At 44.5% G+C, this 17,233-nt stretch overlaps 1 protein-coding gene across 1 annotated transcript in view; it reads right to left on the bottom strand.

The window, feature by feature from the left end:
• The window catches only part of ATAD3A (ATPase family AAA domain containing 3A), a 65,882-nt gene that overhangs the window by 47,137 nt on the left and 1,512 nt on the right, over positions 1–17,233 (bottom strand). Inside the window, exons 2-7 of the mRNA XM_037881106.2 lie at positions 16,994–17,070; positions 16,330–16,431; positions 15,364–15,423; positions 14,840–14,909; positions 12,138–12,303; positions 11,204–11,273 (exon numbers count right to left, since the gene is read on the bottom strand). Of these exons, the coding sequence (XP_037737034.1) occupies positions 11,204–11,273; positions 12,138–12,303; positions 14,840–14,909; positions 15,364–15,423; positions 16,330–16,431; positions 16,994–17,070 (545 nt within the window). The remainder of the gene's footprint in view (positions 1–11,203; positions 11,274–12,137; positions 12,304–14,839; positions 14,910–15,363; positions 15,424–16,329; positions 16,432–16,993; positions 17,071–17,233) is intronic.

The following is a 17,233-nucleotide window of genomic DNA, read 5'->3' as shown; positions in this document are numbered from 1 at the left end:
TCCCCATCAATAAGTGAAGCAGAAAACCCAGAGACTTCCCCTCGGGTTACAGCTGGTGTCCAGTTCAACAATCCTGAGGTTAACTTGTACTAAACCAAGCAACCCTGCAGGCAGCTACTTTGCACTAGCTGCCTGTCAGACAGAGTAAGGCACGCTGCCTTTCAGACAACACGAAGGACATTCTGGTACACTGCTAAGAATAATGCTTCAAAGTGGGATGGATTAGAACAGCAAGACTTCAAACACGTCTTCAATGTGTATGGGCACGTCTCCTTGTTTCCAGAGATGGAAAGCACTTGACGGCTTCCAAAACCCTTTATTTAGGCCATGTTGTTTGGCATTCCCTTGCCACGTAAGCCCCAACAGTTGCTCTGCCCCCAAGTTCCATCTGCCATGACACGTGCAGGATCTTCTCCCCGGAAAATCATATTCACTGTTAATTACAGCAAATGGAAATTCTGCCACATTGCACACTGAGTCTTTGGGCTGCCAATGCTGCGTCTTGAACAGGAATCATTCCAAAGAATCTAAAGGTCGCCAATTTAAGAGTTAACGTTAAAGAACTCTCCACCAGATTATTATGATTTGACACTCCGATCACGTTTCAGGCCTCAAAGCCCTCTGCAAAGATGGCTACTGTCCCTCTTTCATGGAGATAAACCTTAATATGGAGTCAGTGGCCCAGTCAGAAATAGGAACCAGATCTCAGAGTTTCCTGATCTATGCAGTAGACAACACTGTGGGGTTGCATGTTGGATCTGCCTTTTTCCTTCTAAACTACTACAGAGCACTGTTGGTTAAAAGAGACCTTGAGGGCTGACTGCACTTCATCCTGTTGAGGTAGGTAAAGTGAGTGCCACAGAGGAGAGGGAGAGGGGAGAGCGTGCACACGCCTGGACAGACAGCAACGGTCCCATGGCCCTTTTTGTAAGAGCTGGGGTTTGGCTCATTGTCCCTGGCCAGAATTCCCTTCCCCAGTGAGATAGTATGCTGTGAACTAGGGGTTGCCACCTGCTAGGCATATAATCCGTGAAGTACTTTGGAGTGGAAGAGACTATGCAAGCAGAACATTAATCACCATCACATTGTGTATTTTAGGAACAGCTCACCTTAAGGCAAAGGGCACACAAACTAACAGCAATTTTTTTTTAAAAATGCATCAGAAGCAGAAAGCCTGCCAAATGGGCCACGGGAGGATTGAGGTGCTGAAGAAGCACTCGAGGAAAACAAGGGGGGAGGGAGAGCTCAGTGGTTTGAGCATTGGCCTGCTAAACCCAGGGTTGCGAGTTCAATCCTTGAGGGGGCCATTTAGGGATCTGGGGCAAAAATTGGGGATTGGTCCTGCTTTGAGCAGGGGGTGGGACTAGATGACCTCCTGAGGTCCCTTCCAGCCCTGATATTCTATGATTCTAAGGCTGCTGCAGAAAAGCTAAATGAATTCTTTGCATCAGTCTTCACTGCAGAGGATGAGGGAAGATACCCACACCTGATCCATTCTCTTTAGGTGACAAATCTGAGGAACTGTTCCAGACTGAGGTATTAACACAGGAGGATTTGGGCTAAAATGAACAGCAATAAGTCACCAGGACCAGATGGTATCCACCCAAGAGTTCTGAAGGAACTGAATGAAATTGCAGAACTATTAACTGAAGTACATAACCTATCGCTTAAATCAGACTCTGTACCAGATGGTTGGCAGATAGTTAATGTAACACTGAATTTTAAAAAAGGCTCCAGAGGCAATCCTGGCAATTACAAGCCAGTAAGCTTAACTTCAGTACCAAGCAAACTGGTTAAAACTATAGTTAAGAAGAGAATTATCAGACTCACAGTTGAACACGATATGTTGGGGAAGAGTCAACATGACTTTTGTAGAGGGAAATCATGCATTAACTAACTGTCAGAATTCTTGAGGATGTCAAAAAAGATGTGGACAAGGGTGATCCAGTGGATACAGTGTACTTAGACTTTAATAAAGACTGACAACATCCCTCACCAAAGGCTCTTATGCAGAGTAAACAGTCATGGGATAAGAGGGAATGTCCTCTCATGGATCAGCAACCGGTTAAAAGATAGGAAACAAAGGGTAAGAACAAACTGTCAGTTTTCACAATGGAGAGAGGTAAATAGCAGGGTCCGTAAAGGATCTGTACTGGACCAGTGCTATTCAACATATTCATAAATGATCTGGAAAAGGGGTAAACAGTGATGCGGCAAAGTTTGCAGATGATGCAAAATTACTCAAGACAGTTAAGTCCAATGCTGATGACGAAGAGCTACAAAAGTTTCTCCCAAAACTGGGTGACAGGGCAACAAAATGGCAGATGAAATTCAGTGCTGAGTAGTGCAAAGTAATGCATGCTGGAAAACAATCAAAACTATACATACAAAATGATGGGGTCTAAATTAGCTGTTACCACTCAAAGATTTTGGATTCATCATGGATAGTTCTCTGAAAACTTCTGCTCAACACGCGGTGGCAGACAAAAAGCTAACAATGTTAAGAACTATTAGGAAAGGGATAGAAAATAAGACAGAAAATATCATAATGCCACTATATAAATCCATGGTACACCCACACCTGGACTACTACACGCAGTTCTGGTTGCCCCATCTCTGAAAAGACGTTAGAATTGGAAAAATTACAGAAAAGGGGCAACAAAAATGGTTTAGGGCTATGGAGCAGCTTCCGTATGAGAAGAGATTACAAAGCCTGGGATTGTTTAGCTTAGAAAAGAGACAACTAAGGGAGGATATGACAGAGGTCTACAAAATTGTGAATGGTGTAGAAAAAAAGTGAATAAGGAAGTGTTATTTACCCCTTCACATAACACACGAACCAGGGGTCACCCACTGAAATTAACAGGCAGCAGGTTTAAAACATAAGGAAGTACTTCTTCACACAACGCACAGTCAACCATGGAACTCATTACCAGGGGATGTTGTGAAGGCCAAAAGTATAATTGGGTTCAAAAAAGAATTAAATAAGTTCATGGAGGATAGGTTCATCAATGGCTATTAGCCACAACGGTCAGGGATGCAACTCTATGCTCTGGGTGTCCCTAAACCTCTGACTGCCAGAAGCTGAGATTGGATGACAGGGTATGGATCACTGAATAAATTGCCCTGTTCTGTTCATTCCCTCTGAACCATCTGGCACTGGCCACTACTGGAAGACTAGATATTGGGCTAGATGGAACATTGGCCATACTGGGTCAGACCATTCTGATGTTCTTAAAAGGTTACTGCTTTAACTTTGAAAAGGAAGGTGTTTGGAGAATAGGCAGGCGGAAAAGGGCAGTTCTGCAAAACACACCAGAAAAAAAAAACTTAAGCTCTGTGCCCCAGAACCCAACAGCACAATTAGTTTACAGAGTAATTAGCTTAACGTTCAACTTACAGCCAGATGCTGGTGATTCAAACCAAAGCAGCTCCAGCTAGAGGAAAAAAAAGCAGGATGCAGCAATTGCTTTTAGAGCCAGCAAACACACTACTTCTCTCAAAGGGAACGACAAGGTCAAACCAAGGGCTCAAGGGCAAATAGAATATGAACACTATTTAATTTTACTCACTTTAAGTGTGCGGTAATAGGCCTGGAGGGCTCAAAATAACGTCAGATTCCTAAGATAGCAGGAAGACCTCAGCATTCAATTTATCTCAATTTATAGAGGTGTTGGAAGGAATCCACAAGGGAAGGCAAAAAACCCGTTGCCTTTTCCAGCAAGCCCTCTGTAAAGATACTCCACCCGCAACCAATATCTAGACCATAACATGGGACCTCGGGCACAGATCTTCTTCTTTGAAATATGGCAATTAATATTAGTGTATCACAGAACTGGGTTAAGTCACTATTATAGGCTGCAAAAATTAAAAGAAGACCTGCCAGAGAGATATCAGACTTGAATTTCACTATTACACACCTGCAATATAAGATATGCACCACCACAGCTTTGGGATGGACAGATAAAATAAAAAAAAAAACAAACCCACAAAAATCTCAAACCATTAGTCCAGGCTCCCACATTCCCACTCACTAATCCAACCCCTCCAATTCTATTCAGGTTCTTGTAATGTCTCTGCAACCATGGTATCCAAATGCTTCACAAAGGCCTGAGTAAGTGACACAACCCAAAAAACAAGCGTCTTGCTCTCTTGGACCTGCAGGGAAAGTGAATTCCAGAACAGAGATCCTCTCTGACAATACCCTGCATCGATCAGCTGAGTAGAACCATTGGGATTGCACATAAGGAGGGGGCAGGTAGCCAGTAGGCCTGTGAACATAGGGTTAGGTCAGGGAAACCGAGATAGAAGATGGGAGAGAGAATTAACCTAACCCACCCCGACTCCCCAAATCCTGCTCCCCTAGATTTCCAAGAGGCAGAAAATACAGGTGTGAGTGCTTGAGAGGAAATACAAAGTTTAGCTTAAAACTCCAAGTTCACAACATAAGAGCTTGTCATTTTGTACAAAGGCTGTAACTAAGCAGAGGTATCTGGATCAGGAATTTGTGGCGCTGAAAGCACCAGACAGTAAGTTTAAAAATGATCTGCAGGTTCCAGATGCCCCAGGTACAGCCTACTTTCTACAAAGGGATTCACTCAAAGCAGGTCTCCCTTTCACTGGGGTGGCCGTGCAATGTCCTCTTTGTACAAGCCCACGCAGGAGCCTCTATGTATAAAACTGGAGGGAGGAACAGACGGTGGAAATGGCTTTCAAGCAAGGTGTCCATTTTAACAAGCTGGGCTACTAAAAATATCTTCTCAAAATTACAAATCGGGATGTGTTGCTCAGTTTGTAACATTCTAAAGAGGAAACTTCATGGCAACAGGAACAGGCTGCCCTGCATTCATGCTGTGTAAATGGCACAGTGCAGCTTTAAGCCACAATTTATTCCAGCAAATGCAACGGGGCTTCAAGCGCTTGACAGGCTTGCGGCTCTGTGATGGAAAGGAAAATATGGCCTCAAAAAAGTTTCTGTAAAAATTCATTCAAAAGGTCGTAACAAATGTTAAGTAGGAATTTCTTCAACAGGTGACGCCACCGATTTTATTTCAAGGTCAACTTTAGCATGAGCAAAATCCTCAGCATCAATAAACATACACAGGACCACACAGGGGCTTGGGGGGGGTGGGACGGGTGGAGGGCTGAGAGGGGCTCTGAACAGAAGAATCTGGGGGCTCGAGTCCTTCCGGACTCCTCCACCAGTTCCCAAATAAATGGAAAGTGTCCCCTATACATATCACCCAATGGCTTTGTGCTAAAGCTGCGCTATTAACACTGCTGTATGCTGCCACCAGGACTTCCAGGGAGAAAGTAAAATGGTTGAGCATCATTCTGCATAGCTGCATCGGAGAAAAAGCAGGGCTTCCTGACCCAGCCCTGACACTGCATTTACTAAAGTGACAGCAAGACCAGTACACAGCAGTAAGATGGGAAGCTTACAGTCTCTGTTATTGTAATGGAAACAAGAATATCTTCAGAGATGGTTAAGTCTTGACTTGCTTCCAGGCTTTGGGACTGAGCACATCCCCATGGGGTCCTCTATAGCGACCTCTCTGGACAGTTTAGGAGTGGCCGCAATGAGAGCCCCACCCAGTCATCTTCAGCTAGAGGAATGGTGGCACACACACAAGATCTTGACAGCAAGCAGGGGGAATAAGGAGTGTAAGGGAAGCAGGACATCAGCGCTCGGAGGGAGAATGTAGAATGTCTCGCAGCGGCCTTAAAAAGCTGTAGCTTAAAATAGCAAATTAAAATCAGCTTTCGTGCTGCATCTCCTGTTATTCCCAGAGTCGCTGAGACTCCCTAGAGGGCAGAGCCTACTCCCCTAGAAAGAAATGAGAAGGGAGGCAGTATCTTCATCCAGCATCCTGCCTGCTCCTGTGCTAGCGAGTAGCCAGGCAGGAAAGTGGGTTACCAATGTCTTTTCAGTTCATTATGGAACTAGGTCAGTGACTCGACTCGCTCCATGTGGCCACTGGATACAGTAAGAATTCAGTAACCCAGAAAACTTGCACTTTGGAGCAGGGGGAAGGAATGTAGAGCTCTTGCCTCTGGAACTCAGTGCTACAGAGGCAGAGTTCAATGACCATTAGTGTATGTCTACCAATTAGAGTACATAGAGATCATGGCAAGTACCACACTGCCGCTCCACCATGATCTAAAACAGGGGGGGTCTCAGCCTTTCTTTCTAAGCGCCCCCCTCCCCACAACATGCTATAAAAACTCCTGTGCCACAATAACTGGTTTTCTGCATATAAAAGCCAGGGCCAACGTTAAGGGGTAGCAAGCAGGGCAACTGCCTGGGGCCCCAGGCCACAAAGATACTTTGCTCAGGCTTCAGCCCCAGGTGGTGGGGCTTCAGCCTTCTGCCCTAGGCCCCAGTGAGTCTAGTGCTTGCCCTGCTTGGCGGCCCCCCTGAAGCCTGCTCGCAGACCCCCAGGGGGCTCTGGCTGAGAACCACTGACCTAAAACACTCCCATTGCCACTGACTAAAATCAAGTAAACCCTTCTGGTCTCACGCCACAGGCCTCCTTGTGGAAGATAAGGATATTCGCAGAAGATGGTCTGAAACCTGGGCTGAGATACCAAACAAAAATAGAATTGACAACCCAACTGTGCAAGTGTCGGGCTTCTCCTCCCCGCAGAGCATATGGACAACTCCGCACCTGACGTGGAGGATGCGCATACTTACTCCATAGATGGAAAGCGAGGAAATCGCCTGACTGTGACTGCGGAATGGTGCCAACTTTTGGACACATCATGGATGACTGCCCAATCCATGCTCATCCTGGAGGTGTCGTGGCTAGCCACATGGCTACCCCCTCTGCTCTGGGATGGATAAGAGACCTTACGATGCCATCGCTTTCACTGTTCCACTCTTGCCATAGGAAAGAAGAAGGGTATGTCTACACTGCATGTGAAGGTGTGACCGTAGCACGGGCAGGCATGCCCATCTAGCAAACACTGGTAACAATAGCAGTGTAGATGTGGCAGCATGGGCTTCAACATGGGCCAGCAACCCAAGTATGTACCCAGGATCCCCGCTGACTTGGGAAGCTGGGAACGAGCGACAGGGGATGGATCACTTGACAATTCCCTGTTCTGTTCATTCCCTCGGGGGCATCTGGCACTGGCCACTGGCGGAAGACAGGATACTGGGCTAGACAGACCTTTGGTCTGACCCAGTAGGGCCGTTCTTATGTTGTACACTGGTTGTCCATACCGCCCCATCTACGCGGCTATTGTTACCTGTGCTAGCTAGATAAAGAGGACAAAGTAGAGGAGAGCGGAGGCCTGACAGGCTGGGTAGGGAAGAATGTTTGATGGACAGCTGTCCCATCTAACGGGTGAGTTAACATAAAATTGTACCTCTGCCTAAAGCAGAACACTGGTATAGTTTATACATCAGTATCCCTTATAAATATGTATCACATTTTGAAAACAGGAAAAAAACACAGGTAGGTAAACATACAACAGCAAGTTTTCAGCCAAACCTAATAGGGCCTCAGTAGCTGGACCTCAGATACAGCATCTAAATGCTGGTATCTTGCAGACCTTAACTAATACAAAGCAATATGCATTAGACAAGATGCTGGGTAAGGGAAAAGTGTCCAATGTGAGTTTTTCACAGCATTCACAAGGCATTAAAACACACAAACCAGGCTTAAAGCAGTGTTTGGGTAAGTTAGAGCCAAAATCCTAAGAGTAAAGGGGTTTTATGATTGTGCTTTAATATTAACTGTTCACACAATTTTTAAAGATTTCAGTGAAAAACTATTTTTCTGGATTTAACCACCCCCCCGGATGGCGATGTAACCCCAAGCGTGACAACTTGGTGCTAGTGCAGGAGACAGAGAGAGACACTGACCTCTCTCATCTTACAGTGCAAACGGAGTAAAATGCGAAGAGTAAACAGAACCAATGGCTGATGATTAATTCAGCTTCTAAAATTATTTCTGCTTTGACAAAGTAATTGTCACCATAGCAAACAGCATCTTACAAGACTGTTAGTCTGAAAGGGTCCTTTTAATGCTAATGCCAACAAACTTGGCAAAGGAACTCTGCTAAATGCTTCAGGACTGAGCCAAACCTCACTGAAGTAAATAGGAATCTTTCCATCAATTTCAAATGTCTTTAGACCAGCTCCTAGCAGCTTTTTCTTGAAATTGCAGAAACTGCAAGCTCATTTATTGAAGCTACTACGTATATCAGGCATGCTGCAATATTTAGGCACAGCAGAAAAAGTAAGGAACATTAACTTGGGATTTATTTTGTGTGTAAATTACCTCTGCATGGCAGGCATAAGGGTAATATTCATAGGAAAACGGCTTCACCTAGTCATTCATTTGAACAGATATACTAAGGACTTAGTCTCAATGTCCTTGGGAACTTTAGCATGCAGATGCCTTACACAATAAGCTGCACAATGCAGGTTTCATGCATGCAACATCAAGGGCTCAATCCTGCTTTCTGGTGCACTGAATACATCAGCACTGCTCTTGAAAGTTCAGCTATTGTGTAAATCGCAGATGACTTTCCCAGATAAGCAGCAGCGATGTGTGTCATACAACCAGGCAGGAATGAACCCAACCTGCTTGGTAAAATTTCCCTGCAGAAACATACAGCTTCTTAAACATTTCTCTGCAGATTTGCAGCCCAGGGTCTAAAGAGGGTGGGTCTGCGGTGCCATGTAGCGTTAGACGGAAATACACCAATACACAGAAAACTGCTGAGATGACCAGAGCATCACGCACGTCCTTATGTTTCCAGCATGACTCGAGTGCTAGATCAAAAAAAGCCGCAAGTGTTCCTTTTATTTTTAAAATTAAAGAACATCTGAAACTGTTAAATCCTAGGGCAAAGATTTAAAGAAAAAAGTTCATCCCCTGGCTGAGAGTTCATTACCAATTTTAAACCTAGAGCTTTTCTCCTCCCAACAGCAAAGTAATAAAGCCACAGCAATTAGACTGCACTACAGTGGAAACCGTGACACTTCAGTATTGTTCTGCCAACAGCACCGCTCTCATAAAGCTACTTATGAGTAAACATTACTGCATTTAGGTGGTTCTCTACCATTGTCAGTAATGCCACCTAGTGTTACAAATGTATAACTAGGCCTATGTACTGTAGGGACTGAAGTAACGTGCAATAGCAGCTGTGCTGCCAGCAGACTAGACTGGGAAAATAAAAATCAAATGTCTCTTTTGTTAAGCTTTTCCCCCTCTAAATTAAGTTTTTCTGATTCGCCTTTGGCGAATCAAAGCGGGTGCTTACAGCCTAACATTAGAACTTTCTTCTGCCCCAGCGAACGGTTGCAGATGACAGCAACATGTTCAGATCCAATCAAGTTGCTGTAGCAACGAAATGCTGATTATCCAGATCTGTTCAGAAAGCCACCAAAACCTGGTTGCACACTTCACCGTGTAAATTCCATCCTCAAGCTCTTGCTCAAGAGTCTGGATTGCTAGATACCAAGTGCACACATAAGGTGCAACAATGCAAACAGGTGGAAGCCCTGGTCTCACTAGTGTCTAAGGGAGCAGAGTTCCTGCTGATTTCTTTTGATGCCTGTACTGCGTTATAATTCACCTGAGTCTTGCTGGATATACAGTGTGGTTTAATAGAAGAGTTTGTTTTTCAGAATCAAAAATACATGGTGAGGAAAAGCCAAAAAATCCTCAATTGTAAAAGCCAAGGCTTCCCATAATATTCTCCAGTGAGTGTTAGACACATACCCAACTGGGTCTGTGGGTCCTGATCCAAAGACTCACGTAGGTTTTTGGATTAGACCACTATTCAGTTTCACACCTGGCTTTATAAAACCAACAGGCAGAGGTGAGAAGCAGGCAGAACAAACCTAGAGGGCAGTGCAAAATTATGTATTTTTTCATAAGAGGAAGTTGGTAAAAATAATGGAACCAAGATAAGGAGAAGAGAGAAAGTTTAACCGTTAGCAGGTGATTGACGGCATAATTTGTATTTATACTGTACAATGCACAGGAAGGAAACCCTTCTTAATAAACTGCTTAGTTACCCAGAAAGCTTCTCATGACTCTCACCCGCAGCTCAAATGGTAAGACCCACTGCGCCTCTAGTGATCAATTCTTGGTATATTATATATATATGCTGATTACCCCTCCAAAGTGCTGAATGAACCTCAGTTAAGGGGAAGAAAATGAAGGAAAAGACGTTTAGGTTGAATCAGAATGATTCTGAACACAGATCTGGTTGAAGGAGGAAGCCCTGTTGTTCAAGTCATTGACAGCCAGAAGAGGGCAGTATCCACCTCTGTCATCTTAATTTTCCAGGCTAGACCTGGCCTATATTTTGAACATTAAAAAACAAACAGAAACTTCCTTCACTCCAAAACCCCCTTTTGGAGCTTTGTTGTCCAACCTAGAGTAAAGAGGGCATAAGCTCAACTTGTTCCCCCTCTTTGCAAGTACACCTTAATGCATTTATGATACTCTTTCCATCCCACCCTGAAGAGCCACTTCCAATTTTATTACAGTGCCACCGACAAGACACCAAGACAAGCTCTTCTCTTTCCTAAATATGAGAACCGAACAGGAAGAATGCACTGGAGTTCTTAATCAACACTATTAAATGAATTGCAATGTTCGGCCAAACAAAATAAAAGGAGCAAAATAAGTAGAGATATCTGTGATTCCAACGAGGATTGTGTATTTACTGAAAGATGGAACTGTCAGTGTTGTCTACTACTGATGAAAAAGCTAACAAAAAAGTCACTGTAATCTAGTCAATTTCAGAAAGTGAGTTAGTAATATCAGATGTTCTACTTGTCCTTGTGACACTCTTGTCAGCTTCTTGGTTTAAAGACAGTCTCATTTTTAAAATAATTTATCCTCTCTGCTGTTGCTGGATGAAAGACCCACAAAAAACCAACGGGCAGGGGAAACTGAATACAGGAGAAACAGAGTACATAAAGTGCTGTAACATGCACAAAGTAAATGGGAGAAGTTTTCATTTTTGTCTACTCTTGTAATAATTATAACCTTGCATGTTAATTGGAGGCAGACTTAAGTATGCTTTTGAGTTGATGGTGTCTTTCTCGGATAGTCAGCTCTTAGTTTCTAACCCAGAATTTTTAACATTACCAGGGACAAGGAGAAAAAAAAATACAAATTCAGGTTTGCAAATAACTGTTGTCTATCTTCCAAAAGATATGTCCACAGCTTACCGTGGCTGTAACTTTATCCCAGTCTGTTACAAAGGCACGAAATCCTTCTCCAAACAATGTACCCGCTGTCCTGCGGAAAGAGAGCAGCAGTGTAAGCAGAGACATTGGAGTAGAGGCAGGAAAGGGGAAAGGATTTTAAGTTTGAAGGACAGAATTGCAAGCAGCTTACAAGATTACTCCAGTTTCCCTGATGACTTTCTTCAGAACCAGTCAAAGCTAACAGAGCTCACCCAGGAACCCAAACATACAGGGCAAATATATTTATAATCGTCTGGTGTATATGGGATTAAATCCAGAAGAGCTTCTGGACCAAAGCTAATATGTTTATTTTTTACTCACTTCATTAGAGTTGAATGATAATAAAATGTCATGGTTACTTAGCCATTCTAGATACCTTCCAGCCAAGAATCCTAAAGGATTTCATAACAGTCAGTGAATTAAAGCTGACAATACCCTTGTGAGGTAGGTAAATTTTACGTTTGTTTTGTAGGTGGGGAAACTGTCTCAGAGATTAAGGGTGAAACCTCTTTTCACTGGAGCCAATGAGAGTGTTGCCAAAGATTTTCACAGAGAGAGGATTTCCCCCCAAAATGATCAGGTTAAGGTCATGTGGTCTGTTAGAGAACTCAGACTAGAATGCAAGTATCCTGGCACCCAAAACATGACTAACCACTAGACAATAGTTCTCCTTTCCACTACACTATACACCCTAATCACACCTAGAGATAGGGAAACAGCAGTTTTTAATATGCTACCCTGGGACAGAAAATGAAGGAACACCAGCAATAACAATCTTTCCCTTTAAACTTGTGCCAAAAAAACAAAAAAAAACCAAACGCAACCAAACCCCAAGGTTTTTTATACAGCCCATTTGACGAGGGTGGTGTGAAGCAGTAGCAAGGTGACCAACTCCCCTCAGCTGGTTTGCACGTACTTGAGGGAATCTAACACCGTCTGGCGATGCTCAGCAGCTTTCAGGCGGATCTGCTCCCGAATGAGATCTGCGTTCTCACGCTCAGCCTTTGCGCGGGCTCGCACTTCCGCTTCAATACGCAGCATCTCATTCTTGTGCCGCAGCTCCATCTCCCGCTCCACAGTGGCTTTAAAAGAAACAAGGGGGTGGGATTTTACTCTGGGCTTTATCCCAAAACCCAGCTTTTGGAAGAGGGGTAAACCCAGCTCTGCTACATGTCAGATGCGTGTGACCTGACAACAGATTTCAGTGAACACCAGCCTGCCCACAAAAGGAAGCAAATCAATACAACAGCATGAAAGCTAAGTCTAGGAATCTTCCCTCTAAGAACAAGGAGATGGTCATCTCTGTAATATTTAAGCAGGAGTGCACCAAGAATTATCATTCCATTCTGGGAACACGTTACCAAGAGAATACAGTGAATACATTTGTTCAGAGAAGAGCAACAAAAATAATCAGTTTTCTTATTCTTTTCTCTGATGTCACACTCACCCTGAATACAGACTGGTAGAGATTGGCTGCACAAGGTCAAGGGGGAGATGGTAACAAACCTAAGAATGTACACGCCCAGGATGTGCAACTAGGAGTAATGGGATGAAAGTGAAAGGTCCATGTAGGCGGAGTTAAAGGAAAAACATACCCCAGGAGTGAAATGTACTAGATTATGGACAGGGTAGGTAGAACTCCATTTTTATTTTTTTCCAATTCCAAAATTCTATATCCATTTTTATTTTTAATAATCAATTTTTAATTATTGCTAGTTGCTGGAAATTAAGGGTTGTAGGGTTGAGGGTTTTTTAGGGCAGCGCTGATAGCGAGGCTGCAGAGGCTCCATGCACAGTAGAGGAGCCCAAGACACCCAGGCACAAGGTGCAGGAAGGCTGTGGTCCTGCGAGGGTGGAGCAGAGACCCCAGCCAGGACTCTGAGGACGACAAGCCCTGCTCGCGGGGGGAGGCCACCATGGTGCTGAATGGCTCTGTCCCCAGCTGGGAGCCCTCTGCCGATCTGCTGTCATAGGAGTGAGGACACAGCCAGTGCCAGTGGTGCTGCAGAGGGATCTCTGACCTGCTGCTGGGCCACTGACATCCAATCCCTGCAGGCGCCCGGGGGAGGCCAGTGGGAGGCTGCACTCCCAACAACTGTCACCAATTGATATTTTTTTTCGTTGATTTCAGCGTGTCAGCTGAAATTTACATGGCAACAGTTATCAATTTAAATCAAATCCTGCCTAGCCTAACTATGGAACAATCTCCCAACAAGGCCCAGCATTTGAAATACTTAAAATTAGAGACAAACACTAGAGGATGCATTAGAGGGGACAGTACTGTGCTTGTCTGCAGCAGAAGGAACTGGATGACTTCACAGATCTTTTCCACTTCTAATTTCTACGTGCCTACAGAAAAAGCCAGGTCACAAACAGGACAGGCTAACAAGATACTTAAAATCGACACTGGATTTCAAGTGTTAATGCTCTAGAGAAGTCCTAGCCAAACACCCGATTGATTCTAATGGTTCCTGATAAAATCCTGAGGGCAGGAAATGCAGGAGTGCTGCATTACCTACAGTATTATTAGACCAAGAAAGGTTGGTGTATTGCAGTGTTCAGCCACTGGAGGCCACACTCGAGTACTTTTATTTAAACAAAGGCTCTCTATAGAAGTTTAGCCTTTCCCAGAAATGAGCTACAGGCACCAGCAACTCCAAGAGGTCTACAAGAATACACAGTACACAGTAAGCTGGGGTTTAAATCTACCCTGCACTGTCTGTCTGTGTGGACACTGCCCACATGCCCTAACAGTTCCATAATGCACTTTGATCTACTCTGCTTTGGAACAGAGTAGATCAAAGTGTACGAGGGAACTGTTAATGTGTGTCAGCAGGGTCCACAAGGACAGTTAGTCTGCAGCAGGCTAGTGAGGGTAGATTCACGTCCTGGCTTGCCGTGAACTAAATGTTCTTGTAGACCAGGGGTGGGCAAACTACAGTGTGGGGGCCACATCTGGCCCTCGAGCTCCAGCCAGGGAGCGGGGTCTGGGGCTTGCCCCACACTGCGTGGCTCCTGGAAGCAGTGGCATGTCCCAGCTCCGGCTCCTATGCGTAGGGGTAGCCAGGGGGCTCTGCACATGGCCAATGGGAGCTGAAGGGGCAGTGCCTACGGACACAGCAGCAAACAGAACGGCCTGGCCATGCCTCCACGTAGGAGTCAGAGGGGGGACATTGCACTGCTTCTGGGAGCTGCTTGAGGTAAATGCCGCCCAGAGCCTGCACTCCTGACCCCCCTCCTGCTCGCCAACCCCCTGCCCAGATCCCCCCTCCTGCTCTCCGAACCCCTCGGTCCCAGCCTGGAGCACACTCCCACACCCTGAACTCCTCATTTCTGGCCCCATTCCAGAGCCCACACCCCAATCCCTAGTTGTGAACATTCACAGCCTGCCATACAACTTCCATACCCAGATGTGGCCTTTGAGCCAAAAAGTTTGCCCCCCGGTGCAGACAAACCCTAAAACCAGCTGTGATTTAGCTGCTGCTTGCAGATCCTGCATTATGAGCCCTCTAATAGCCTACCAGCCAGTATGTACTAGCACTCCAAATACAGTTCAGAGGTTGTTCTGAATAACCACTTAATCCCCAACCAAAAGGGGAAACTGAAATATGACATTACCTCGCCTCATTGCTTCCTGCTTCTGCACAGATTCCTCCTGCTTCCTCAAGTTTTCTTCATTAAGGAGTTGCTAAGAAGAAGAGATCACATCAGAAGATGAATTAGGTTGGGAGAAAAGGCAAAACAGGAAGATGGAAAACTGTAGTTTTCACACACACTAGCTGTTTTAAGATCACCAATCAACCTAATACACATGCAGACCTAAACATTACAAATGCTCTGGAAAAAAAAATACTTAAGAATTAAATATGTTCTTCCTCCAAAAACGCACGATCTCATGTTCTCCCAGCTACTTCTTGCACCTTTATCCTATTTGCTGTCAGTTGCTTTTGCATCAGACCTGCTAGGCTTGGAATGTAGTAAACCTGAGGCTGTGCAAAAAAATCTAAGCCCTCCCATCACAGCGGTGCATAGCATCAGTCACTGGGTCATGAGGGTGGAGCATAATTTAGCATCATTGCTCCTAGTGAAGTTAACGCAGATTGGCTAAGCTCTCAGCAGTTTTAGAAGATGGAACATCTTACCTGCTGTCGCAGCTGCTCTTCATAGCGCTGTCTTGCCAGTTTGTCCTGATATTGGGCCCTCTTCAAAAAGAAAAGAGGAAATGCAATAAAAACCCTGCTCTAATCAGCAAACAAGACTTGAGTATAAGAAGCAAGAGAGATCAGCATTTGAAATAGAACACTGTCCATGTGTTAGACAATCAGTCCTAGACCAGTGCCAAAACAGCTCTGCTGGCTGAAGACGTAGGGCAGAGGGGGTTGATACATATAAAATTAGGGCTCGTGACAAATGGCAAGGACGTTGAACCTTAAAAACCAGTTTGTCAGCAATAAGAATGAAAGCTGAACTGCGTTTCCCCAATTTTAGCATTACTGTCCCAAGAGCTGTTAGAACCCACTGATACACCCCATCAAAAAGCTGCTCAAAAGCCAGCTCATAAAAAGAAAAATAGTTAGGAAATTACCATCTTAACCCAGAATTTGACAGAGATCTCTTTCCAAAGGGTTAGATTCCAGAAGACTTAAGAGAAACAGGGAAAATTAGAGGCAATCTGAGATTGCACTCCAAGTAATTTAGGATGCATTTCATTGTGTAGCCAAGAGACATGCTGGGTAAGCCAGAAGTTTTCAATTTTTTTCATATCATGGCTGATACCTGTAAGCAAGGATGCATCCTAGAATGTTTTATACCAATTCCCTGCAGCACTTAAAGACAATTCAAAGGCAGAGCCAAGGAACTGGTCCAATTACTGGATTCTTTAGGGTGTCTGAGGGTCTGTTACAAGCAGCTATGCAAACCAGCGTCAACGGAACACCAGAGCTGGGGAATGAGGCAGATTCAACTGGGGATGACCTCCCCTTAGGGACTGCAACCCCCAGGTGGAGAATAGCTGGTGTAACTGAATAAGCCTCTCATGGTGTGTTTCCCATTCCAGCCAGCACAACAAGCCAGCCATCATGTCTGCTAGTTTCCCCAAGCTTCCTTACCGCTTGATGCTGTCTGGTTTCTTCACTTAGTGTCTTTCTTCTCTCATCTGCTTGTACCCGGATCTGTTCGTTCTTCAGCTGTTCAATGGCTGCCTCGTATTCCTATGAGAAATGGGCCAGCATACATCAACACAACACAAAAGCCTCCAGAGGGCTACAAATGATAATCATATTCTTCAAAATAGGTTTCTAATAGGTTTCGGTTCCTCAGCGGGGTAATGCAATTCTTAAGACCAGGGATCATATCTGATTTTGTGTTTTGCAAAGTGCTACGTACACCTACCGTGCTATATTAGAGGCTCAGACACCACAAATTAGGTACTGGGAAAAGAAACAAATGTATTGCCGTTGTGGACAAAGGATATTCTGGGAGCTACAATACCAATACGAACCACAAAATACCACAAGTTCTTAGCACGGACATAAACCCTGTAAAAGAGCAGAAATTAGTCCGGCTGCAATGCTGCATTTCCAGACTCTTTTTTATAAATTAAATGAAGTAATGAAAATGCAGGGAAAGGCAGTGTACTAAAAGTGAACTCCTCTGTGCAAGAAGAAATCAAAAATAGCCAAGGCAGATCGTTAGACAATGAGGGCCAAAATCCATCCAATGAAGTCAGCAGAGCTGCAGCAGGCACGAATTTGATCCTGAGGCTCAACATACCTTAATTTTGGACTGCTGCTCCATTTGCAATGTCTGTTCCTGCAGCTGAGCAAGACTAAGAGCATCTTTTGCATGGCCTGAAATTAATAAGGTTGTTTAAGAACTTATTTCTGCAGTATTAGATCCTACTTTTCTAAGCAAACTTGGTGCTGGTGAAAGATGTCACGCTTATGGCTCTAGAAACTGAAGTCTTCCGTCCACAAAACTTTCAGTGTCTAGGCATTTTAAACACTGTAGTCC

Source organism: Chelonia mydas, chromosome 18 (genome assembly GCF_015237465.2).
Source record: "Chelonia mydas isolate rCheMyd1 chromosome 18, rCheMyd1.pri.v2, whole genome shotgun sequence".
Lineage (NCBI taxonomy): Eukaryota > Metazoa > Chordata > Testudines > Cheloniidae > Chelonia > Chelonia mydas.
This window is presented reverse-complemented; position numbering and strand designations above follow the sequence as displayed.